The following is a 25,201-nucleotide window of genomic DNA, read 5'->3' as shown; positions in this document are numbered from 1 at the left end:
GGAAGGTCTCTCGGAGGAGATAAATTTTTAATAAAGCTTCGAAGGTGGGGAGCGTGGCGGTCCGACGTATATGAAGTGGGAGGGATAGATGAGATCGAGATACAGTGAGTAGGTTGGCATTAGAGGAGCAAAGCGTGTAGGTGGGGATGTAGTAGGCAATCAGGGAGGTTAAATAAGATAGGAGGGGGTAGGGGGATTGAGTGCTTTCAAGCCAATGGGAAAGAGTTTCTGTTTGATGCGCAGGTGGATAGGCAACCCCTGGAGGTTCTTGAGGAGTGGGGAAACAGGGATTGAATTTTTTTTAGAGAAACGATTCAGGAAGCAGAGCAAAGTAAGGACCAAAGTAGGGGAGAGGCGGGGAGGTCGACTGGGAGGCTGAGGCAGTAGTTAAGGAGGAAATAAGTGCTTGGATCAGTTTGGATAATAATAATAATGGTACTTGTTAAGTGCTGACTAGGTGCCAAGCACTGTTCAGAGCACTGGGGTAGATACAAGTTGATCAGGTTGGACCCAGTGCCTGAGAAAATCGTGGAATTTAACAATATTATTCAAATACTGACTCCTTTGTCAATAAAAGCCGTGCTGAAGAGAATCCCATCTTCAGAATTTAAATATAAATGTGCATTCATTTGTGTATTAAATTATCCATTTAGCTATTTCATCCCGACATACGTGTACTAGCGCCAGTTAGATCCTCCTCCCGCTATTTGTAAATCATTTATGTCTGTCCGCCCCATTTAACTCTAAGCCCCCTGAGGGCCGGGAACAGTCTCCCAACTGCCCGGTATCGGTCTTTGCATTCATTTGGTACTCAGTAAATAGTGATGAATTGCAGTAGCTCAGAGTAGTGGAAGCTGAGATTTCAGGCTGCCAACAAAGAGGCCGGAGGCATCCACTGGTGGTTGGAGATCACCTTATGGGCAAAAGATCCCAGCGATGACTCCCGAAAGCTTAGGGAGGTGGCCACAGAAGAGAAAGAAGAGCATTACGGGAACCTGAGTTACCTCAGGAGATCCAGGGCCCTGCACTTTTCTGCAAAGCCTGCCAAGCGCGGGGACATAGGAATTGACTGGGGATTCGTTGAAACTCCGGAAAGGCTGGGAAGCCACCCCAGAGGGAGAGGAACTTCCAGCGGCGGCTCCAGGGGAGTCCGGAGGGAGGAAAGACACCTATTTTCCTCCCGGAATGGACCTGGGGCCCACAGTGCGAGCAGATGTTCCGGAGGGGTGGGGGTGGGCACGGAGGAAGCCCGTTTCTGGGGGGACGTGGCCAGATTGCCCCCACGGGCGGGGGGCAGGGAGGCGAGAGGATCCCGGCCGGCTCTGCAGCCGGTGGTCACCGCGGAAGCTCCAGAGATCCACGGACCGGAGCTGGGTCCTTCCTGCTCACAGGGGGCGAGGAGCTGGACTTCCGTCTCGGGTCTACCTGGCCCAGGCCAGGGGCACAGATGCCAGGCATTTGGGCTCGCTGAAGTGGCTCTGGGCGGGAGGTGAAGAATCCTGGAGGAGAGCTGGCCTGCCGCTCTCTGATCCGCCCTGTTGGGCCCGTGTCGGGGAAGGAGATCCCTGCCCACGTGGGCCTGAGGCCTGGCCGTCCTGCCACTAGGCCACACCCCACCTCGGTCCCGCTCGTCCGCCGGCCGCAGCCGACCCCTCTCCCTTTTGGATTTCTGAGGGTCTCCCCACCCCGATCCTCTGCCTCCGTGTTGCTGTGGAGTCTCCGGTTCAGAGCCACCAATTCAACAAGTCCAGGATAAGGAGCGCCAGACCCATCCCGAGCTGAGGCAGTGAAGAAAAACAAAAAAAGCGACCCCTTTGAAAAAATCTGTAGCAGGACAGCTGTTTCAGCACTTCACGCTTTACCGGAATTGTGTTCCAGGTGGTTCCAGCTCATTGCCTCCTCTAAGCATCTCCAAGATGACGATAATAATAATAATCATAATAATGATATCTTGTTTTCTATATTGCCTTTTATTTTTTCAAAGCACTTTCACAGCAGTGATCTCATTTTATATTCACAATACCTCTGGGAGACTCTAAGCTCCCTTAGACTCTAAGCTCTTTCATTCATTCACGCAGTGGTATTTATTCAGTGCTTACTGTGTGCAAAGCACTGTACTAAGCGCTTGGAAGAGTACAATACAACAACAGATCCATTTCCTCCTTGAGGGCAAGGAATATTTCTATCAACTCTGTTGTATTGTACTCCCCCAAGTGCTTAGTACAGTGCTCAGCACACGGGAAGCACTCAATCAGTATCATTGACGGATTGATTGATTGATTGAACGATCGATAGGGAGAGGCAGGTATTATTATCCCCATTTTCCACATGAGGAAACTGGGGCCAGAGAGGCTAAATGACTCATCCAAGGCCACACAGTAGGCCAGGGGCAGACCAGGACAAGAAACAGCTTGGGAGTCGGAGGTCGTGGGTTCTAATCCCGGCGCTGCCACTTGCCAGCTATGTGCCTTTGGGCAAGTCATTTAACTTCTCTGTGCCTCAGTTACTTCATCTGTAAAATGGGGACTGAGATTGTGAGTCCCACGTGGGAAGGGGATTGTGTCTAACCTGATTTGCTTGTTTCCATCCCACCGTGGCTCTCTGTGGAAAGAGCCCGGGCTTGGGGGTTAGAGGTCATGGATTCAAATCCAGCCGCTTGTCAGCTGTGTAACTTTGGGCAAGTCACTCAACTTCCCTGTGCCTCGGTTACCTCATCTGCAATATGGGCATTAAGACTGTGAGCCCCACGTGGGGCAACCTGATCACCTTGTATCCTCCCCAGCGCTTAGAACACTGCTCTGCACATAGTAAGCGCTTAACAAATGCCATCGTCATTATTATTATTACCCTGTTAGTGCTTGACAAATGCCATAATCATTATTACTATAATTACCTCCTGACTCCCAACCCTTTTCCACTAGACCCTGCTATCTGCACCCAGATCCCTCTCTCAAACAGGGCTGGGAAATATGGGGCCGGGGGACCAATGAGTATTGTTATATTGTACTCTCCCGAGTGCTTAGTACAGTGCTCTGCACACATAAATACGATTGAATGAATGAAAGTATCATCCAGCTCTAGAGCATCCTGCTATAAAGCAGCTTGAACAGTTTCTACTCGCCCCAAAAAGAAAAAGAAAGTTGAATTCGACCTTCCCCTTGGAGACCTGAGCCTAAGGCTCCCAAAGGACAGCAGGAGAGGAGTCTTGCGCTACTTTAATAATAATAATGTTGGTATTTGTTAAGCGCTTACTATGTGCAGAGCACTGTCCTAAGCGCTGGGGTAGACACAGGGGAATCAGGTTGTCCCACGTGGGGCTCACAGTCTTAATTCCCATTTTACAGATGAGATAACTGAGGCACAGAGAAGTTAAGTGACTTGCCCACAGTCACACAGCTGACAGGTGGCAGAGTCAGGATTCGAACCCATGACCTCTGACTCCAAAGCCCGTGCTCTTTCCACTCAGCTCTCAATAACAATAATAATAATAATGATAATTATATTTGTTAAGCACTTACTATGTGCCAGGCACTGTTCTAAACGCCGGGGTTAGCTGAGTAGGATAGAGCCCCTGTCCTACATAGAGCTTACAGTCTTCATCCCCACTTTGCAGAAGAGGACACTGAGGCACAGAGAAGTGAAGTGACCTGTCCAAGGTCACACAGCAGACAAGTGGCAGAGCTGGGATTAGAACTCAGGTCCTTCTAACTCCCAGGCCCATCCTTTCTCTACTAGGTCACATTGCTTCTCGAAAAAGATCCAAGATCCAGGTGATAGGAGCTCTTTACTACCTAAATCTCTTTCTGGAAATAGGGGCTCCTCATCCACTCTTTAGGGCATTTCTGCCAAGTTGGATGTTTTCCAGAGGTGTGGAGGGTGCAGAGGAAGGGAGGAAACGAGGAGCATGAAGGATCCGAGAGAACGATGGGTGAAGGAATTTATCAGGGAGTAGAGCCAGGGAAGGATTGGAAACAGAATCCAAAAGAGAATGAGACAGAGAAAGAATTGGAGGAAAAAGCAATGGGGGACACAGCCGGACAACTAGTGTAAAAGTTACAAATATTCTGTTTGTTCTGCTAAGCGCTGATGGGAATATGGAGTGCTGATGAAATCGAAATTCTGATACTCTGGGAACCAGGTGCTCCGAGAGGTAACGTGATTTCACCTTGCCATCTCTGTGTTTCTAGGATGCTGTATCTCTCGCTGCACAGAACGTGTCAGAGCTACGGGATATTGCCCACGACCGAGACGACCAGGGCTACTTGGACCTCTTGAGTAATGTCCCAAATCCCTGGGAAGACTTTGTAAGTTTATCTTCAACCGTACTCTCCTCGTCATCGTCGTCATCTCGGTATTTGACTGGGGCCAGTCCGAAGTAATGGCGGCCGCTGAACCAGGGGCATGGGGGGAAAACTAAAGAAAAGCAGCAAGCCTAGTATGTACAGGTAAAAGGAAAATGAAAATACATCCCAGTTCCCCTGTAACGCAAAGGGTCACGGTCTTGTAAAAGTCTGTGTCACAGAAAGCTTGCTTTGCAGCTGCCGCAGCGTTAAAATGCTGCATTCACGAGATTGCGTGTCCGCATGTGAAAAATTCCTTCTCGGGCACTACGTCACGCTGCATCTGGACAGACCCGCGTTGCTGGAAGACGTCCTCGTCGTTGTCCTTCGTCGTGCCGTTGAGCTGGAGTGAAAGCAATGCATTATGGCAGGACTGAGCGTATTTTCCTTCCGCCTTGCAGGATCGAAAATGCTTCGGGTTATTAAAATATGCAGCCAAGATTCCTCATTCTGACATATGGCTCCTCGGCTTGCCTATCCCAACTCCTATTCCTCCTCCTCCTCCTTCCATCCTTTTAAGCGGCGAAATTTATTGTTGTCTAAGGTTGGGAGGAATGGAGGGAGGGAGCTGACTTTTTGGCTTTCCATTCAAATCCATCTCCTAGCATTTTGCTCCTCTGCCACCCGTAAAGCCTGAAGACTCGGTCCAAGAACTATCAAGTCTCCATAACGGGAGGAGGTTGAGGAGGTTGAGCAATGCTGATGGAAAGTCAAGTTAGTGATGTCCGCGAGTCACCTTGGACCTCTTAGAGAAGCAGCGTGGCCTAGTGGAAAGAGCCCGGGCTTGGGAGTCACAGGTCGTGAGTTCTAATCCCGGCTCCGCCACTTGTCAGCTGTGTGACGCTGGGCAACTCACTTCACTTCTCTGTTCCCCAGTTACTTCATCTGTAAAATGGGGATAACCCCACGTGGGACAAACTGATTACCTTGTATCTACCCAAGAGCTTAGAACTGTGCTCGGCACATAGTGAGCGCTTAACGAATGCCATCATTATTATTATTATTATTCAGGAAATACTTGGAGAGAATGTGACGGGAATTGGGTGGAGGCTTTTTGGGAAGAGGGAGGGTGAAATAGAAGAGTGACTAGCTGCTGGCTATCATCCCCATCTACATGTGTCAAAATTATAGACAAGAAATCCAGATTGGTTTATTATGATTATTATTATTATGGTATTTTGTTAAGCAATTACTACGCTCCAGACACTGTACTAAACGCTGGGGTGGATACAAGCAGATCAGGTTGGACGCAGTCCCTGTCCCATGTTGGGCCTCACAGTCTTGATCTCCATTTGCCAGTTGAGGTAACTGAGAAGTTAAGTGACTTGCCCAAGGTCACACAGACAAGTAGTGGAGCGGGGATTAGAAGCCGTGACCTTCAGACTCCCATGCCCCAGCTCTACCCACTACTCCATGCTAGGTTGGAAGTGCTATCCGCCATTAGTCGCTGTGTGTCCTCGGCCAAGCCGCTAAACTTCTCTTTGCCTCAGTTGCCTCGTCCGTAAAATGGGGATTAAGACTGTGAGCCCTACGTGGGACAACCCGATCACCTTCTATCTACCGCAGCGCTTAGAACAGTGCTCGGCACATAGTGAAGTGCTTAAAAAATACCAACATTATTATTATCATTATTACCTCTACACCAAACAGAAACATCTTACATCGGTTTTAATACAGTCAATCAACTTGCTCCTTCCTACCTTATGTAGGTTTTCTTTCAATGATACATAATAATGATGGTATTTATTAATCTTTTCCCTCTTTTCCCCCATCTCCCTCCCTCCTTCTGCATCATCTCTGCATTTGAATCTGTGACCTTTAGGCATTTGAAAGTCTCCCCACCCTCAACCCTACAGTACATACGTCCATATCTCTAAATTATATACTATAATCATTTAACTAAGGGTCTATCTCTCCCTCTAGAGGGTAAACTCACTGCGGGCAGCGAAAGCGTCTACCAACTCGTATTATATTCTCCCGAGTGCGTAGTACGGTGCTCTGCACACTTTAAGCGCTCAATAAATACCATCGATGTTAAATGAGCAACAGCCCTCATCCACCTACAGATTGGGCCTGGCTGGCCAGGTATTTGAGTGGTCAGTTGATCAAGTTAATTTAATCTAAATTTAATGCTTTCCCAGCCAGTTCTTTGGGGAGTTGAGTTTCTTCTATAATCTAATTGGTGTTTCCTAAAAGTATTAGAACGTGCCTCGTCATCCTCACTAAAGATACGTGGGAGGCTGCAGTGGCATATAGAGTATTTGTTGCCTCGAGTACCAGTTCGATAAAACAAGTGAACATTTTTATGAGCCGGTGGATTTTTTTCAGCTATTTTACCGGGCTTAAGGAATAGACATCGGTGGCACTTCGGCTCACCCCAGTAATAACTTCATTTCTACATCACGGGTCTCAGACGTAATCCGAGAGATTCTGCAGCTGTTCGCTGTAGAGGACATTTGGTCCTGCCTGTGTGGTGTTCCTTAAGGATAACTGTGGTATTTGGAAAATGCTTACTTTGTGTCACGCATTTTATTAAGAGATGGGGTAGGGTGGTCATCTAGTGGAAAGATCCCGGGCCTGGAAGTCAAAGGATCTGGGTTCCATCCTTGGGTCCACCACTTGATTTCTGTGAGACCCTGGACAAGTCATTTAACTTCTCTGTGCCTCACTTCTCCCATCTGGGGATTGGGAATAAAAGCTTGTTCTCCCTCCCCCTTTGATTAAGCCTCCTTTCCGCCCGCTTTCCCTCTGCTCCTCCCCCTCTCCCTTCCCCTCCCCTCAGCACTGTCCTCGTCCGCTCATTTGTATATATTTTTATTACCCTCTTCATTTTGTTAATGAGATGTACATCCCCTTGATTCTATTTATTGCTATTGTTTCTGTCTGTCTCCCCCGATTAGACTGTAAGCCCATCAATGGGCAGGGATTGTCTCTATCTGTTGCCAAATTGTACATTCCAAGCGCTTAGTACAGTGCTCTGCACGTAGTAAGCACTCAATAAATACTATTGAATGAATCAATATGAGCCCCATGTCAGACTGTGGGATTCTTGATTACCTTGCGATCAGTCAATCAATTGTATTTATTGAGCGCTTACAGTGTACAGAACACTGTACTAAGCGCTTGGGAGAGCACAATATAACAGAGTTGGTAGGTAAATCCCCTGCTCACAACCAGCTCACAGTCTACCCCGGCACTTATTACAATGTTTGGCACATAGTAAGCGCTTAACAAATGCCGTAATTATTATTAAACACGATAATCAGGCTGGGCACGGTCCCTGTCCCACATGGACTCACAGTCTAAGGGGGAGGAGAACCAGTATTGAATCCCCATTTTACAGATGAGGAAACTGAGACTCAGAAAAGTTGAATAACTTGCCCGAAGTCACACAACAGGCACGTGGTGGAGCCGGGATTAGAACTCAGGTCCCTCGTCTCTCAGATCTGTGCTCTCCAGCTTCTCTCCTTTCCTGGGGCAGGGATGTCCTGTGAGGACGGTAACAACTTCCTGGGACTCCATCTCTGAGGGAATCCCGATGCTTTTCGTCGATAGATCATTTGTCTGTTTCTCTCCGTAGCAGACGTATTCCTCCAAGGGTCACTCGAAGAGATAGGAAAATACTAGGATAATCGTATTATCTCCTGAATCCAGACAAGTCACGAACGCAGTAATTTATCCCAGACAAATTACACGAATCCCTCCCTTGGCCAGAGGACACATTTCACTCCACGAAGGTGCATATTGATTAGAACCCCTGTGCTAGTAATCAAACCTTAATCTGTGTTGGAGTCTCGCGATGCCGATAAAAAAATCAGTTTCTTCGCCGTAGCGGGTTTCCTAAGCGTTCCTAAGCGTAGCAGGGACCTCCTCCGGTGCAGGGGTTTCTCCCCGCGAGGGCTTCCGGCTCAAAGAGGGAAATCCAGCGGTGAGGTCGGAAACCATCGCGTAAACATTAAACCGAACTGTTCGGCCCGTGACTCCGTGGTGACGCCGTTGACGATAGAGTGACCTGTTGCGGGTCTTTCTCAGGAGAGTCACTGTTAAATTGCCCAAACGGACAGACCTCAGCTGGAGGAAGGCTGAGGAAGGGGATCCCCGGACTGCAGGAGACTGAGGTGACTGACTGTGGAGCCCAGACGTGCTGCTGCTTAACAAATACTACTGTTATTACGATTATTACTATTCATAATGATTCTGGAGAGGAAAGGGCCGTCTTTCCTCAAGGTGGAAATCAGAGCTCTAGACTTTAAACTCGTTGTGGACAGGGAACGTATCTACCAACTCTGTTCTGGTGTACTCTCCTAAGAGCCTAACGCACTGGTCCGCACAGGGTAAGTGCTCGATAGATACGACTGATTGAATGATTGACAGGAAGACCCACTCCAGCAACACTGGAGGGCTGATCCTCAGTTGTGCATCTGGGACTGATGGAAGAACCAGGTGTTTTCTTTCCCCAAGGACACAGGAGAGGTTATGCCTAAATCTTTTTTTTTTTTTTGGAAAACTATCAAGGCCAAGTAGAAAAAACACAGGCCTGAGAGTCCAGAGACAAGAATTCTAATCCCAGATCTATCATGTGCCTGCTCTATGATGTTGGGCAAGTCACTATACATCTCTGTACCTCAGTTTCCTTATCTGTGACATTGGGTTTGAATGCCGATTCTCTCTCCCCCTCAAACTGAAAGCACTGTGTGGGACAGGGACCGTTTTTGATCTGATGGCATTGTATCTACTCCACTGCTTAGCACAGTGGTTGGCATATAGTAAGCGCTTAAATATTATTATAATTATTATCATTCCTGTGGGAAGGCAAGTCCTGGGATTTCTCCGTGGGGGAGGTGGTACAGGAACAATAGATGCTTACGGAGTAGTAACAGAAGGAGAATTATACTTTGGGAAGAGTATTCTTTCAGAGAGATATCCTAACCCCATCACCACTCTCATCACCAGACAATTATTCAGATTCCCCGGAATCATTCCATCCTCCATCCCAACCTTTGTCAGGAATCCTCTAGACTGTGAGCTCATTGTGGGCAGGGAATACGTCTGGTTGTTATTATATTGTACTCTCCCAAGTGCTTAATACAGTGCTTTGCACATAGTAAGCACTCAATAAATACGACCGAATGAATGAATCTTACTCTCCCTCCCCAAGCCCCCAGCAAGCCAGGAAGCCAAACTTCTGTGGAATTAGAGGGATCTGGCAGTTTGAGAATGAATAACCTTCTCGGTGCAGTGATGTTTCAGGAGTAGAGGGGATGTAGTCAGGGTGATTGGGAGACACTTCAAACATCAAATTCCCGCCTCACTGGCTATTGGGCAAACATGGAGCTGGCCAATTTGTGCCTTCCTGGCTGATCGCTTCCATTTTCTGCTTTCTTTTGCAACCTGTCTTTTGCCCATGACTAGATGGGGAGTGAGTGAATGGGTGGAGAGTGGGCGAACGGGTGGGAAATGGCCGAAGGGGTGGAGAGGTGAACGAGTGGGGAACGGCGGTGAACTGGTGTGGATGGTTCAGAAGCAGCATGGTGTAGAGGCTAGAGCCCGGCCCTGGAAGTCAGAAGGTCATGCATTCTCATCCGGGCTCCGCCCCTTGTCTGCTGTGTGATCTTGGGCAAGTCCCTTCACTTCTCTGGGCGTCGGTTCCCTCATCTGGAAAATGGGGATTGCGAGCGTGAGCCCCAAGTGGGACAGGGACTGTGTCCAACCCAGTTTGCTTGTATCCACTCCAATGCTTAGTCCGGTGCCCGGCACGTGGTAAGCGCTTAACCCATACGGGTGATGATTATTAACTGGTGGAGAGCGGGGATTGGGCGAAGAGCAGGTGAGCCGAAAGGGACGTGTCAAAGCGTGCTACCTCCTCTAATGGAGCTGTTTTCCCCCGGCAGGTGGACCGATTTCACAGGCAGGTGGTGACCCCGCTGTCCGCGCTGCAGGCCTTGTTCGCGGGGCCCCAGAAGCTCATCCAGAAGCGCTACGACAAGCTGCTCGACTACAACAGCTACCGGCAGAGGTCGGCCGGGGCCGAGTCGGACCCGGCCAAGCGGGACTACGAGGCCCTCAACGCTCAGCTGGTGGAGGAGCTTCAGGTGTTCAACCGGGCCTCTCGGCAGATCCTGATCAACCGCCTGGCCTGCTTCATCACTCTGCTCAGGGACCTGACGCTTCTCCTGCTACGGCCCTATCCCGCCCCCGGCCTCCTCCCAGTAAGCCATCAGAATCTCAACCATGCTCACTTTCTCTCTCCTGTCTCCCTTTCTCTCATCTCTTTCCTCTCTCTCTGGGCTGCTGGTAGCTGGTACAAAATAATCACCTGTGAGTGCCCCACTGAATGCAGCCGGTTCCCCTTATCTCTCCTCCTCACGGGCAGCCCAAGCGGCACTTTCTCTCTGAGGTTCCAGGTGACTCACATCAGCCTTTCTCCCCGGAGATTTTCTCCCTCGGTAGCCGGAGGCTTTCGGGAGCCTTCGGCTCAGCCCCGAAGAGCGCTGCCAGAGGACCCCACTTGAGTCGATCCTTTTACGTTTCGTATTCCGTGCACACGCCGCGGCGCCTAAGTGTTAATCAGAACTATTTAAGTTGGGGAGGCAAAAAAGCCATCTCGAGGTAATGGATGGAGCTGGGATGAATGTCAAACAGAGCCGCGCTCTGCCTTTGTGTTCTTCCCGAGGGACGGGAGAAAACCGTTTCTTGGCAGAGAGGAGACGGGCTCTGCCTTCTGTTTTTTCTGGACTTAATTCTCAAATCTCCATTCAGCGCACTCCCCGCTTGCCAAGTCGCAACTCCCCTTTCCTGTTGAGAAGGGGGTCAGAGCACCGTTCCTTAACCGGTGGGTCTGATGTCATGCAGCGTGGACTAGTGGAAGGAGCATGGATGGGCCTGAGAACCGGGAGGCCTGGATTCTGATTCCAGTTCTGCCTCTAGCCTGCTGTGTGGCCTTGGACAAGTCGCTGCACTTCTCTGTGCCTCAGTTTCCCCATTTGAAAAATAAAGATTAAACATCCGTCCTCCCTCCTCATTAGACCGTGAGGCCCAAGTGGGACGGGGTATGTGCCTGATCTGAGTACCCTGTATCTACCGCAGTGTCCGTGCTTAATAAATGCCACGATTACTATAATTACTATCCTCCCTCTCTTCTTAAGGATGAGATTTTCCAACTCATCATCACTCCTCTCCCCTAGGGGCCTGGCAACAAGACCTCCTCAAACCCTAGTACTTTACACTGGGGTTCATAGCGGGAGAATACATAAGCCTAGAACGTGAACCTCCAAATCCTAGTAGTTAAGGAGGGGCTCGGCCTTTATCCAGCTGTCTTGACTTGGCTTTATAGCCACAACTGGCATTTTTCAGAGGAACAGTTGGTGCCCAAGCTTCTCAGGATAATTGGCAATCGCAGCCCGTGGAAACACGGCCCACGTCATGCTGGGCTACGGGAACGTTCCTCAGCACCCGCTAAAACTGGGCAGAAGCAGCGGATCGAAAGCTCTGACCTATCCCAGTGTGTGCCTCCTCTCAAAAAACAAATCGGAGCCGCCAGCTTTTATTAAGGGAAAATAACCTGTTGATTTCTATGAGTCAGGGATGCACAAATGAAGCCCTCTTCTCCCCTTTTCTCTCTTGGACGACCTCCACTTTCTCCAAAGAGCAGAGCGTTCCCACTCCTGAAGGAAACGGTGTGTACTATTCGAGAGTCACCTGCCTCTTCCCCATTCTGCCTTTAGTACTCTCCATTTGTTTCTAGTTAAATAAACGTGACTTGGTTTGACAAAGCGGTCTATCGGTCTGCAAGTGTTTTGAAGGAAAGGGCATCACTCAGGAAATCTCCCTGCCCCATCCCCCCACCCTCCCATCACTTCTTCTGTGCTTAAAGATCGATTGCTTATTTTATCTGTTTACCGTGTCCCTTCTGACGGTAGCCCCTCGGGGTTAAGTTCGCCTGGACGACGGCATCGCTGTCTGCCCAGGCACAGGCAGAGCCGTTGGACCACCGACACCTTTGTTTTTCTTGCAGGGACAGTTGATCTCCGGCATCTGTGATGCTCAGCATCGGGTGATGGAAGAGATTCACGAGCTGAGTTTTGTCAAAGACAATAGCGCCACCTTCATCGAGAGGAAGCTGAGTTTTGAAAAGAAGAAACCTGGGCCCTCCTTGGTAAGTTCTGTCGGCTCTCTGGGGCTATCGCCCCTGGACTTTTAGGTTTTCGGGACCTCCTGCAGCACACGGGGCAGGTCCGGGTCCTGAAGTCCCTTTCACGGTTCTACATTTGCTTCGTTAGAGAATCACAGGCTCACAGGGCTGGAAGTGACCTTGGGAGTGAATAGGTCCCTCTGTCCGTCACTAGCCTGGCTCACACTAAATCGGCGTCTCTCCGGTTCCCGAGAAAATCCGAGGAAGGAGGCTCTCCAGCTCCCCTGGTAGCGTGTTCTCACGTTTGACGACGCACGGGGTTTGGGAATCTTAAGTCTAAGCCTTCCCTGCTAAAATAGAAATCTATTTCTATGTGTTCTGAACTCAGTGGGGTTCGGGGTAGGGGGAATTACCCTTTGTCTAATTTAACTTCATCTGGAGGGATCTTCCAAATGATCTCCGTCCCCTCGCCCACGGTAAACTGAATCTCTGAGAAAAGTAGGGGCTAGGAGAAGCAGGAATCGGGTCCGTCTCTAGGCCTCTGCTCACCCATTCGAGCAGAGACTCCTCTTCGCCTCTCCTCCCAGCCTGAAATTCCACGCCAGACGGACAGCCACCGCGGCCAGCTGCTGACCAGCTACAGTCCCGAGGGGCTGTTCCAGGCCAAGCGTAAGTGCAACGCCTCCCAGGACCTCGACATCGACCTCCTGGAAGGGGACCTGGTGGCTGTGGTGGAGAAGAAGGATCCCTTGGGAAGTACCTGCCGGTGGCTGGTGGATACAGGAAGTAAGTTAGGGGCACGGGTCCAGGTAAAGATCGCGATCAAGCAATCAAACTCCCAAGCACTGTATTAAACCTCTGGGGCAGTACGATATAACAGTACTGTCCTCAACGAGCTTCCAGTCTAGAGGGGATGACAGACATTAAAATACCTGAGCGATATGGACATAATGCCGCGGGGCTGAGGTTGAGGCAAATAAAGGGTACAGATCCAAGTACGGGGGAGGCCCAGAAGGGAGAGGGAGAAGGAGAAATGAGAATTTAGTCAGAGAAGGCCTCTTGGAGGAGATGCGATTTTAATAAGGCTTTGAAGGTGGGGAGAGTGAAGGTCCGTCGGATACGAAGGGGAAGGGAGTTCAGGGTCAGAGGCAGATGTGGGTGAGAGCGTTCGGCGATGAGATAGACGAGACTGAGGTACCCCGGGTAGGTCGGCGTTAGAAGAGCAAAGTGAACATGCGGGTTGTAGTAGGAAATCAGCGAGGTAGGATAGGAGGCAGGGGGAAGATGCCTAAGAAGTTTCCTGTTTGCTATGGGCTGAGATTTTTCCTTCCTCGTCCTTCCTCCCAGTCAACCCTTTCTCTCCGAGTACAGGCTTATGAGGGGAGTCGGAACTGCCAGTCGACTTGAATTTTCCCTTCTGGTTTTCCATCTAGTCACGAGAGGCTACGTGTACTCCTCCTTTCTGAAGCCCTACAATCCAACCAAGGTGCCGCAGGCGCAGGCCGAGAGCCGCTTCTCAGATGACGACTTCGACGACCTCAGCCTCTTCGTGTCTTCGCGGCCGGCCGGGGACAGCGCCGCCCGGACCCCGGAAGGCAGCGCGAGCGAGAACGGCTCGTCCCTGAGCGGCCTCTCCGGAAAGTCGGGGACCGACGGGACGGACGCGGAGGGCGAGCAGGGAGCGGATGACCAGGTACCGGCCTCCACCTGGGTTCTGCCTGGTGGAGTATCAAGAAGGGTTTCCTTTCATTCGTTCATCCATTCGTTCATTCGGTTGGATTTATTGAGAGCTCACTGTGTGCAGAGCACCGTCCTAAGCGGTAGGGAGAGTACACTACAACAACCAACACCACATTCCCTGTCCTCAGTGAGCTCACAGTCTAGAGGAGTCAAGAGACATGAATATATACAAATAAATAAATAAATTGCAGCTATATACATGTGTGCTGTGGGGATGGGAGGGAGGACGAATGAAGGGAGCAAATCATGGTGACGCAGCAGGGCGTGGGAAAAGAAGAGAAGAGGGCTTAGTCGGGAAAGGCTTCTCGGAGGCGATGTGTCTTCAATAAGGCTCTGAAGTGGGGGAGAGCAATTATCTGTCTGATAATTCCTTCTGCCGACCAGGCTTTACGCTGCAACGGGGACCGTGACAGCTCAACAAATACTGGTTTGTGAGGGGGAGAAATGGGACTGTTCCCTTTAAGGAAAAGAATCAATCAGTCAGGGGCAGAGAGACTGCCCGAAGCCTTGGGGTCAGGTCGGCTCTCCGGAGAGTCCTGTGTAGAGGAAGAAGTCAGAGTTCAGCCCCTCTGCACCATCCCTGGAGACCTCGAGCGGTTCCACTCGTACCCTTGCTTCGATGACCTAGTCAGGATTATTTTTAGTTGAGGCAAGCGACGTGAGGGACGATGATACTAAATCAGCCACTGGGCAACCCCTGCCTCCCCCTCACTCCCCACTGGCTCCATTCAACCATCCTGTGAGAGACAGATAGCCCCTGACTAAGATGGTCACTGACGGCTCTCCCAAATGCCTCACACTTGGCACGCCAGAGCCGCCGTTCTGTGGATCTCTAAACTCGCCACTGGCTATGGAGCCTTTGCTTCCCCCCCCACTTCCGGGTTAACGCGAAGTCAGGTGCAGCATCCGAGCTGTAGAATGCGTGAACTGGAGCTGGAGGGGGAAGGAGGTTCGGGACCCAAACTAAAAAACACAGGCCTTTAAGCTCTTTGTACGATGCTCTGCCCGGAGCAGAGAGTGCTGAAAAAATGGCGCCTGGGGGACATGAAAATGTCTGGATCTAAATCAGAACCAGTCGAGGGACAGGCCGGCTATAAACTGAGCCGTCTGGCATAAAATCAGGTGACTAGCCATCCTACCCCTAACAGTCTGGGGAACCTGTAGACTGTGAGCTCCCTATAGGAAGGGAGACCGTTTGCCAATTCTGTTGTAGTAGGTTTTCCTAAGGTCTTAGTACAGTAAATCCAACTGAATGAATACTCCGCATATAGTAAGCGCTCAATAAATACCATTGATCGATGGATAGATTCCTAACCCCCAAAGCCTGGCACTCACTGCAGCTCTGTCAGGGCTGCTGGGACTATAGTGGAGCACCTTGCGCTACCAGCCCGGACCCAGCCCGATTCACCAACCCACAGGTCCACCCCCTGAGCAGGGAGAGCCGACCACTGAGCCTCAGTGTATTTGTGTTTTCCTCCGAGACCCTTCGGAGAATCCTTTCGTAAACCTCTCCGTTCTCAAGCCCAGCCCAAACACCCTATCTGATGGTGGGAAGAGATTTGGGTCTGGTGCCTGGCTCTGGGGAAGGAACCAAAGCCTAGCTCCTCCTGAAGCCAAGCATTTCCTGTGATGTCCAAGAGGCTGCGAATCCACAGTCACTTCTCGGGGGTTAAAAGGGACTCGATATTGTAAACGTTCCGTAGGTGCAGAAAGCTCTGGAAGGGAAGAGAAAAATAAACTTTCGTTTGGTGCCGCTAATGGGAGAACTGAGCTGAAATCAATAACGTGAGATTCAGTAAAGAGATTTAATATGGTTCGCTTAGGCAGAAATAATTAAATGCACAAATATAGAATAGAGGACTATGTATCAGGAAACAGAACTGCAGGGAAGGAATTAGTGGGTAAAATGGAGGGTAATGAGTGAATTAGGTGTGGATCAATAACAAAGCTCTGTCTGAAGTTCATGCCGGTGAGAGTGGGATTGAAGCATCGCCGCCCCCCGGCCAGGGTTAGAGTTGACCGTGGAGATTTGGATGGCCAGAAAGCATCTCTCAATCTAGCAAGCTAATGAATGTTCACTCATTCAATCGTATTTATTGAGCATTTGCAGAGCACTGTAGTAAGGGCTTGGGAGTATAACCATAAACAGACACATTCCCTGCCCACAACGCGCTTACACCCGTATCTAACGAAAATAATAATAGTGGTATTTAAGTGCTTACACTGTTCCAGTCCCTGTCCCACGTGAGGCTCACAGTCTTAATCCCCATTTTACAGATGAGGCAAGTGAGGGACAGTGAAGTGACTTGCCCAAGGTCACACAGCAGACAAGTGGCGGAGCAGGGATTAGAACCCAGGTCTTTCTGACTCCCAGGGTCGTGCTATATCCACTAGGCCGTGCTACTTCCTCATTTCAGAACAGTTCTGTTGTTAAATAAAATGAACAGTCCCTTGGATGAGAGGTGCAGCCCAGTGCAACTAAAATACGCAGTGAAGTAAGATTTAACTCTAGATCAGTTGAGATACGTTTGAAAATATTTGACTGACATCTGTAGGTTTCTCCCTTCAGTTGGGAACGAGTATCCATTTCCAGTAGCTTTCGGAAGTAACCGGTGCTATATTTAATCAAGTTATAAAGCTCAATCGATCCATCAGCCAGTAGTACTTATTGAGCACTTACGTGTGCAGAGCACTGTATTAAGTGCTTAGGAGAGTACAGTGCAATGGAGATGGTAAATATCCATTCGTTTTCATTCGTTCACACCAATTCACAGTCTAGAGGGGGAGACAGATATTGAAATAAAGTCCAGGTAGGCACATTAGTGCTGAGCAGCCGAGAGGGAGGTGAATATCAAGTGTTTAAAGGATACAGATCCATGTATGAGGGCAACACAGAGGGAATGGGAGTAGGGTACATGAGGGCTCAGGAGGGCTGATGATGTGATTTTAATAAGGTGTTGAAGGTGGGGAGAGCGGTGGTCTGTCGGATATGAGAGAGGAGGGAGTTCCAGGCCAGAGGGAGGACGTGGGCTTTGGGTCAGCGGCGAGATAGATGAGATCAAGGTCCAGCGAGTAAGTTGGAATTAGAGGGGCAAAGTGAGCATTCTGGGTTACAGTGGGAAATCTGCGATTGGGTGCTCAAAAACTGAGCGTTTCTGTTTGACGAGGAGGTGGATGGGCGATCACTGGAGGTTCTTGAGAAGTGGGGAAACGCGGACCGAATTTTTTTCAGAAAAATGATCCAGGCAGCAGGGCAGAGTTGGAGTGGGGAGACGCAGGAGGTCAGCCCACCAACTAAAATGGAAAAACATTCGTCTTGAAAACGTTCAACCAGTCATTCAATCAGTGGTATAGACTGAGCTCTTGGGAAAGTACAATAGAGTTGGTAGGCAGAATCACCCCCCTAAGTATAAAAGTAGTACATAACTGATGTGGGAGGGGGGTGAGTACCTAAGTGTTTAGGGGGATGGACTCAAGTGACGGAGTAGGGAGAGAAAGTAGGGTGGGGAGATGAGTCAAGGAAGGCTTCCTGGAGATGGGATTTTAGGGGGGCCTGGAACGTACCTTCAAGTTTGCATTTGAAATATATAACTGAAGCAGTGTGGCTCTGTGGATAGAGCACAGGCCTGAGAGTCAGAAGGATCTGGGTTCTAATCCCGGCACTACCAATTTGCTGCGTGACTTTGGGCCAGTTAGTTCTCTGTGCCTCAGTTACCTCATCTGTAAAATGGGGATTAAGCCTTACTCCCTCCTACTTAGACTGTGAGCCCCGTGTGGGACAGGGACCGTGTCCAACCTAATTTATTTCTGTCTACCCCGGCACTTAGAACAGTGGTTGGCGCACTGTAAGCGCGTAACGAGTACCATAATTAATTAAAATAAATTACAACCTCATGAAAATCTCCCATTTTGTTTTTGTATCTAAGCTACCCCAGTGTCATAGAGTTGGAACTTTTGATTTAGAAAGGAAGACATGGTCAGCTCCCTCACTGAAATGGAGGCAGGTGGGTTCGAAAAAACACCTCTGAACTCCTCCCTTCTGGTGACACTTTGCAGGGGTGGAGAAAAGAACTGATCGTTTGGGGCTCAAAGACCATCTTTCCCGACGGTGTCTGTCAAGCAAGAGAAGCAACGTGGCTCAGTGGCTAGAGCACGGGCTTGGGAGCCAGATAGTTCTGGGTTCTAATCCCGGCTCTAACCACTTGGCTGCTGTATGATTTGGGACAGGTCACTTCACTTCTGAGCAGCGTGGCTCCGTGGAAAGAGCAGGGGCTTCGGAATCAGGTATCATGGGTTCTAATCCCACCTCCGCCACTTGTCAGCTGTGTGACTTTGGGCAAGTCACCTCACTTCTTGGTGCCTCAGTGACCTCATGTGGAAAATGGGGATTAAAAGTGTGAGCCCCACATGGGGCAACCTGATTACCCTGTATCTACCCCAGAGCTTAGAACAGCGCTCAGCACATAGTAAGCGTTTAACAAATACCAACATAATCATTATTATTATTATTCTCTGTGCCTCAGTTACCTTCATCTGTAAAATGGGGATTGACTGTGAGCCCCATGTCGGACATGGACCGTGTCCAACCTGATTACTTTCTATCTGCCCCACTGCCCTGGCAAATATCAAATGCTTAACAAATACAAATACCATAGGGAGGGGGTGAGTGTAAGCAGTAAGTGGATTCATGGGGTACAGAGAGCTGAGGACAAACCAAATTGGTATTTAGACCGTATTTATTGAGCATTTACTGTGTGCAGAGCACTGTGCTAATCACTTGGGAGAGTACAGTCCAGCAATAAACAGTCACATTCCCTGCCCGCAATCACATTCCCTGCCCACAATGGACTCAGGGTCTAGAGTCGGGGAGACAGACGTCAATACAAAAAAGGAAAATGACGGCTATCTACATTAGTATTGAGGGCCTGGGAGGGGAGCAAAGGGAGCAAGTCAGGGTGACGCAGAAGGGAGTGGGAGATGAGGAAAAGTGGGGCTTAGTGTGGGAAGGCCTCTTGGAGGAGATGGGCCTTCAGTAAGACTTTGAAAGGGGGGAGAGTCATTGGCAGACTTGAAGAGGGAGGGCGTTCCGGGCCAGAGGCAGGACGTGGGCCGGGGGTCGGCGGCGAGACACGTGAGGTAGAGGCACAGTGAGATGATTAGCACTAGACATTCCTTGAAAACCTGAAAGAGGGTGAAAGGAAGGTGGATTACATTAAATTCAGTTTTACGCTTGTTGCAGCATTTCTCTAGATAAAATGCAGAGAGAACTTTCATGATTTAAAAACACCCCATTTCATGATTGTAAACTCCTTGAGGGCGGGGATCGAGTCTACCAATTCTATCAAATTGGATTTTCCCAATCGCTTAGTAAAGGGATCTGAACAGAGTAAGCACTCAATAAATACCACTGATTGAACTGCACATACTGTATTTGAGAGTCTGCAAAGATAGGAGACAGACTTAATAATAATAATAATGTCGGTATTTGTTAAGTGCTTACTATGTGCGGAGCACTTTCTAAGCGCTGGGGTAGATACAGGGTCATCAGGTTGTCCCACGTGAGGCTCACGGTCTTGATCTCCATTTTACAGATGAGGTAACTGAGGCACAGAGAAGTTAAGTGACTTGCCCATAGTCACACAGCTGACAAGTGGCCGAGCCGGGAGTCGAACCCATGACCTCTGACTCCGAAGCCCAGGCTCTTTCCACTGAGCCACGCTGCTTCCCTATGAAACGATGAGACTATGAGACTCTATGAGTCCCCATGAGACTTATGAAACGATGCTGGGGATAGATCAGGCTAGTCAAACAACCTGAAAAATGCCCGGGATATGGATATTTATTAAAAAAAAAAATTGGACTTTGAGTGAGATATATATGTGTGTATATGTGTGTATATATATAGATATATACATACGGATACGTATATCACTCAAAAAACCACTTTTTGTGTATATATATTTATCTATCTATCTATCTATCTACCTATCTATCTATCTATATACTACTTGCCAAGCACTGTCCTAAGCGCTGAGGTAGATACAAATTAATCAGGATGGGCGCAGTCCCTGTCCCACGTGGGGCTCACGGTTTTAATCCCCATTTTACAGATGAGGTAACTAGAGGCCCAGAAAAGTGAAGTGACTTTCCCACGGTCACACAGCAGACATGTGGTCGAGCTGGGAAATAGAGCCCGGGTCCTTCTGACTCCCAGGTCTGTGCCCTATCCACTAAGCCACGCTGCTTCTCTGCCTAAGGTCACGCAGCAGGCTAGTGACAGAGCGAGGATCAGAACCCAGGTCCTCTGACTCCCAGGCCCGTGCTCTTCCCACTAGGCCACACTGCCTACCATTTCCCTCAGATGACGTTTGAATAACGCCACTTGGTTCTCTTTCCAGATTTTCTACGCCGTCCATGCGTTCCAAGCCCGGAGTGACCAGGAACTCAGCTTGCAGGAGTACCAACGAGTTCACATCCTGAGTTTTTGCGACTTGAGCGGTAATAAGGAGTGGTGGTTGGCAGAAGCTCAAGGACGGACAGGATATGTGCCGGCTAACTACCTGGGGAAGATGACATACGCTTAAACCGGACAGGCGCCTGGGGGCCCGGGATTTGTGAAGAAGTGCCTTATGCTTGCGATAATTATTTTTCCACCAAGGAAGATGATTCCTCTCCCCCGCAGCTTACGGGTAAGACACGTGCCAGGGAGATGGAACCGCCAAGTCCCCGCTCCCGAGCTGCGGAGACTGTTGTCTTGCCAGGTGTCGGGGAGTAACACGCTTCCCGGCGCGATTATTTAATGAATGCCTTTCAGGGTGCGCTGCGCTGGAGACTGAGTCAAAAATCAGTGCAAAAAAAGGAACCTCCCAACCAACCAACTTCATTAATGAAACGTAAGGTTTAAGTTTGAATCCCTTTGGAATAGCCACCTGTAGAAAACAAAGACAGTAAAATATAGTTGCCAGGAGCACTGTATTTTACACAAGGATGGATGTATCCTTACGCTGACTGAGCGCCGTATTTTTCAATACCAGCCTCTACTTGCTTCCATTTTTACATTTCTCAACCCCTGAAGTTTTAGGGCCCAGATTTATTCCCTGATGAGATTAGAGGGGGATTTTTTTTTCGTGGACGTTGAGGCCCGTGAGAGGGGAATTCATAAAGACACGAGGAAGGTTTAGGTAGTTTTTTAGATTAACAAAAGAGTCTATTACCGAGATTCAAGGACGTGCTTTTAAATTTAAATCATTTTAAAACACAAATGACTTTTAAAACTAGAGTTTTGAATCAATCCGTCAGTGGTATTTATTGAGCGCTTACTGTGTGCAGAGAACTGTAATAGACGCCTGAGAGAGAAGAATACAGCAGAGTTGGTCGATCCGTAAAATAGGTAGTCCATTATGAAGAATTCTCCCATTTGAGATTTGAAAAATTTGGATAAGAAATAGGGATCATATATGCCCTATCATCCACCTGGAAAGAATCGGTTTCTGGGCTTTCGGTTACGGCAGACCTTGAAGACCTGTAAAACGGTGGATCAGCTTGAGGCTTTGGACCGAATATTCGAACCGCTCCGTCCTTCCCGGGTATGAACTGTGGTTACGTGATCACTCGTTCAATCAAATGCGATGTATCACTTGCCGTCCGCTCTTGTCCTTTTTAAAAAACACAGATGAGAAAGAACGTCGCTAATAGGTTATGAGGGGGTCAAATCTGGAATACCTCTTGTCAGAAAATCATTCCGTTGAATGTTTCCTGAGGATTGTAATGTACCGGTGTTCCTTATGTAGATGCAGCGTGTTAAAGGCTTAAGGGAAATAGCCCAAACAACAAAAAACATAAATGAGGTTTCGGACAAATAACAGTGCTGAGTCACCGTGTGTGGCCCGGACAGTCTTGGAATTCTAACATTTGGACTTGAATTCTCGTCTCATTCTGTGTGCACGAGATCAACGTATCAATTTTGAAATGAGGCTCTTGCAGAAGGCGGGTTCGTGGAGAAAGAGTCTAGTCTCCTTTACCCCTTCCATGGTTTGTCACGTTGAATCTGTGTTCCTATTAGCCATAATCCTAGAACTGCAGGATATCTGCCATCTGAGGCTTCCCTGCTGGCTGGAATACATATTTAACAGTCCACGTTCGGTCCGCAGACATTGCACGGGGGGCAAACATGACAGTAGGCGGAAAAATGACGATAAAGCCGGATGAACCTATCCTACCTGTTCTCGGGGCTCTGACGGAACGAGACTTGTTTTCGAGCTAACAGAAAGGGCTGGATAACTGGACTTTTTTATCGCAATTCAGAACTGACACTTGAAAACACCACACTGGGGTTCCTGCTCATAAGGCAGGAGGAGATTGGTGAGATTGGTGCTGACTCCCCTGCGCTGGCATTACCTTCTTCCTCTCACTCCACGCCACCCTGGGCCCGGGGAACGGTCAGGCCAGCAAAAGAGTCAGAGAGAGGGCGGGGCTGGGTGAGGGAGGAAGCTTGAAATGGCAGACACTAGTTCTTGCCGAGGGTCCTGGGTCAGGCTTAAAAGTTGGGGCGAGGTCACGGGCCCCCCTCACGATCAGCCGCCATTCACATTAGTCTTTCGCCCCATACAAATTGGAACAAATCTACTATTTTCTGCCAAAGATCTCTTTCAAAAAACCATGCTTACCTATGAAAGAATAGTCCATTTTCTGCTAAACGCTGTGGTTTTAAGGTTAATGGAGAGAGAGCCACCCTATTGGTTGAAGTCACTCCCGTGGTCTCTTCCTGATTTAGGACGAAGCCACTTAACTACCGGTTTCCTCCTCTCGTAACGGCAAGACGGGGTTTGATTAAAAAAAACAGATTCACGTTATTAATATATTTCCTCTGCCAGTTAACAGAATCTTCATTTTTATATGGAACGCTCAATTTTCCCCTTACAAGCCTTTTCAAAAAACAAGATGAATCGATCCTTCATTCGGTTAATGTCGGACATCTTCTGCTTGGCTCCGAAGAGGGAAATTATTCCTGGTATTTGGAAGTAGACAAACCTTATGGTAAAAGAATGAAGGCTAAGTTTTGTTCCGTACTTGACCGACATGGTTGTGGAAACAGTTTGGCTTTCTAATGCCAGTTGATCCCTTTTCTTTGCGCTTTAATGGCTCCCCTTTCCGCAGACTGCAGCGTCCAGCCGAGATCCTCTGAACTGGGTGTACTTGCCAAGAATGAGGCAATTCATGGACTTGCTAGTTTTTTTTTTTTTTTTTACAGCCAATAAATAAAACCTGCGTCTGCTCGAAACTTGATTTAGTGTTTATACTTCGTAACCATAATGGTCGTGAGACCATCGTGAGGAATTCTGCGTTTGCGAAAAAGATATTGAGGATAAAACAAATGACGGTTACGGGACAAGTGTTTTAAAGGCAGATTTTTTTTTCCAGTGATGCAAAATGATTATTCATCTCCTTTGATTTGGAGAGAAAAATCAAAATGGTTTAAACAGACGTGTCTTACGCTTCAGAAAATCTTAGCCTCGCTTCTCTAATTTGAAACTGTTGGCTGAATGGCGCTGAAGTATAATACTGTTAAGCACGGCGATGAAGCTGGCATGAAAAAGAATTTAACTGTGCCATATCTCACAACCTCACTAAAAATCATATGGGTCTTTTAAGATGGAGAGTAGATTGGTCTTGTTAGGTAGAGAAGCAGTGAGGCCCCAATGGAAAGAGCACAACGCCAGGGAGTCAGAGGGCCTGGGTTCTGATCCTGCCTCTGCCACATGTCTGCTGTATGACCATGGGCAAGTCACTTCACTTCTCTGGGCCTCAGTTACCTCATCTGTAAAATGGGGGATCAAAACTGTGAGCCCCATGTGGGCCAGGGACCGCGTCCAACAGGATTACCTTGTATCTATTCCGGTGCTTAGAATTTGGTAGATAGTAAGTGCTTAGCAAATACCGTTATCATTAGAGAAATGTTCGTTTGTTTGTCACCTCCAACTTCCAGGGGTGCTGCTCTCCTCCTCCTCAAGGAGTTGGGGAGTAATGATTCCGCATTGACGTCATTTTGGAAACTTTAGTCATGTACTCCCTCAGCCTGAATCTCTCCAGACCGATGAATCCTGATGTTTTCAGTCTGTCCTCATTCAAAAGCTTCTCCATTCCTCCACCTCCCACCCACATCCAACCTGGCTGACCGCCTCCGTTCTTCCGTTCTCCGGCTGCTTCGTAGCCTAAGATACGGCGACCCGCACTCCATTCAGGATGGCAGGAAGAGAGGTGGCCTTCTCTCAAATATTTCTTGAGAGAAGAGAAGTTTATCATTTTTGCCATTCAGGAGTTTCCTATTTATAACTTTTAGAATGTAAAGAACGTGTCCAAAGTTCTTCAGCCTGATTTCAGAAGCTAGGCAGGAAAGGATTGACAGGCAGCCTAACCAATCTCTCGAGGCCCTTCTACCTTGGTGAAATCATCAAACTCCAATCTACTCCACGTTGATATTACTTAAATATGGACTGCAAAAGCAGAGCAAATAAAAGTTTTTTGTGAATTCCATCATTTGGCTGACGATTACAAAAATTAAGCTGTATCAATAAAATCTATTTTGACAATATGGTATATTTTCTACTATTGCTACGTGAAGTAGTAATATTGGCATATTAAAGAGCATCGGGACTGATAAAAACAGCTGAAATTTCTGCTTTGACAGAAAAACCTTCTACTCAGTGAAAATAATTTATTCGTTTGCTATGTGGTTGAGGCAAAGATCTGAAAGGAAAAAAAGAGCTGGAAGTCTGGGAAACTCGGTGGTTTGGGTTTTTTCGTTTTTGGTTTCCAGTTGCAGTGAAATCCTTGCGGGCACAGCCTCACCTAAGTATAAAAGTGTCACTGTCCTGCATGTGCAATCTTTATCGATGGCTATAGCATTTTGGTAAGGACTCACTGAAATTTCATGGTGTTATTCATTTACATGTGAAGAGAGTTGCTGACCTCAATAATAATTTCCTTAGAG

General features: G+C 48.5%; 1 protein-coding gene across 2 annotated transcripts in view; it reads left to right on the top strand.

Annotated features, from left to right (window-relative positions):
• The window catches only part of ARHGEF38 (Rho guanine nucleotide exchange factor 38), a 119,474-nt gene extending 95,785 nt beyond the window's left edge, over positions 1–23,689 (top strand). For both annotated transcript variants that reach the window (XM_029076343.2, XM_029076342.2), the window contains 6 exons: positions 4,188–4,304; positions 10,232–10,549; positions 12,355–12,495; positions 13,059–13,257; positions 13,905–14,164; positions 20,610–23,689. In XM_029076343.2, the coding sequence (XP_028932176.1) occupies positions 4,188–4,304; positions 10,232–10,549; positions 12,355–12,495; positions 13,059–13,257; positions 13,905–14,164; positions 20,610–20,795 (1,221 nt within the window). In that variant the 3' untranslated portion in view covers positions 20,796–23,689. The remainder of the gene's footprint in view (positions 1–4,187; positions 4,305–10,231; positions 10,550–12,354; positions 12,496–13,058; positions 13,258–13,904; positions 14,165–20,609) is intronic.
• The last annotated feature ends 1,512 nt before the right edge of the window (positions 23,690–25,201 follow it).

The sequence above is a fragment of the Ornithorhynchus anatinus genome, chromosome 12, assembly GCF_004115215.2.
Source record: "Ornithorhynchus anatinus isolate Pmale09 chromosome 12, mOrnAna1.pri.v4, whole genome shotgun sequence".
In the NCBI taxonomy this organism is placed as follows: domain Eukaryota; kingdom Metazoa; phylum Chordata; class Mammalia; order Monotremata; family Ornithorhynchidae; genus Ornithorhynchus; species Ornithorhynchus anatinus.
The sequence above is the reverse complement of the archived record's forward strand: the minus strand, read 5'-3'. Positions and strand labels throughout refer to the sequence as shown.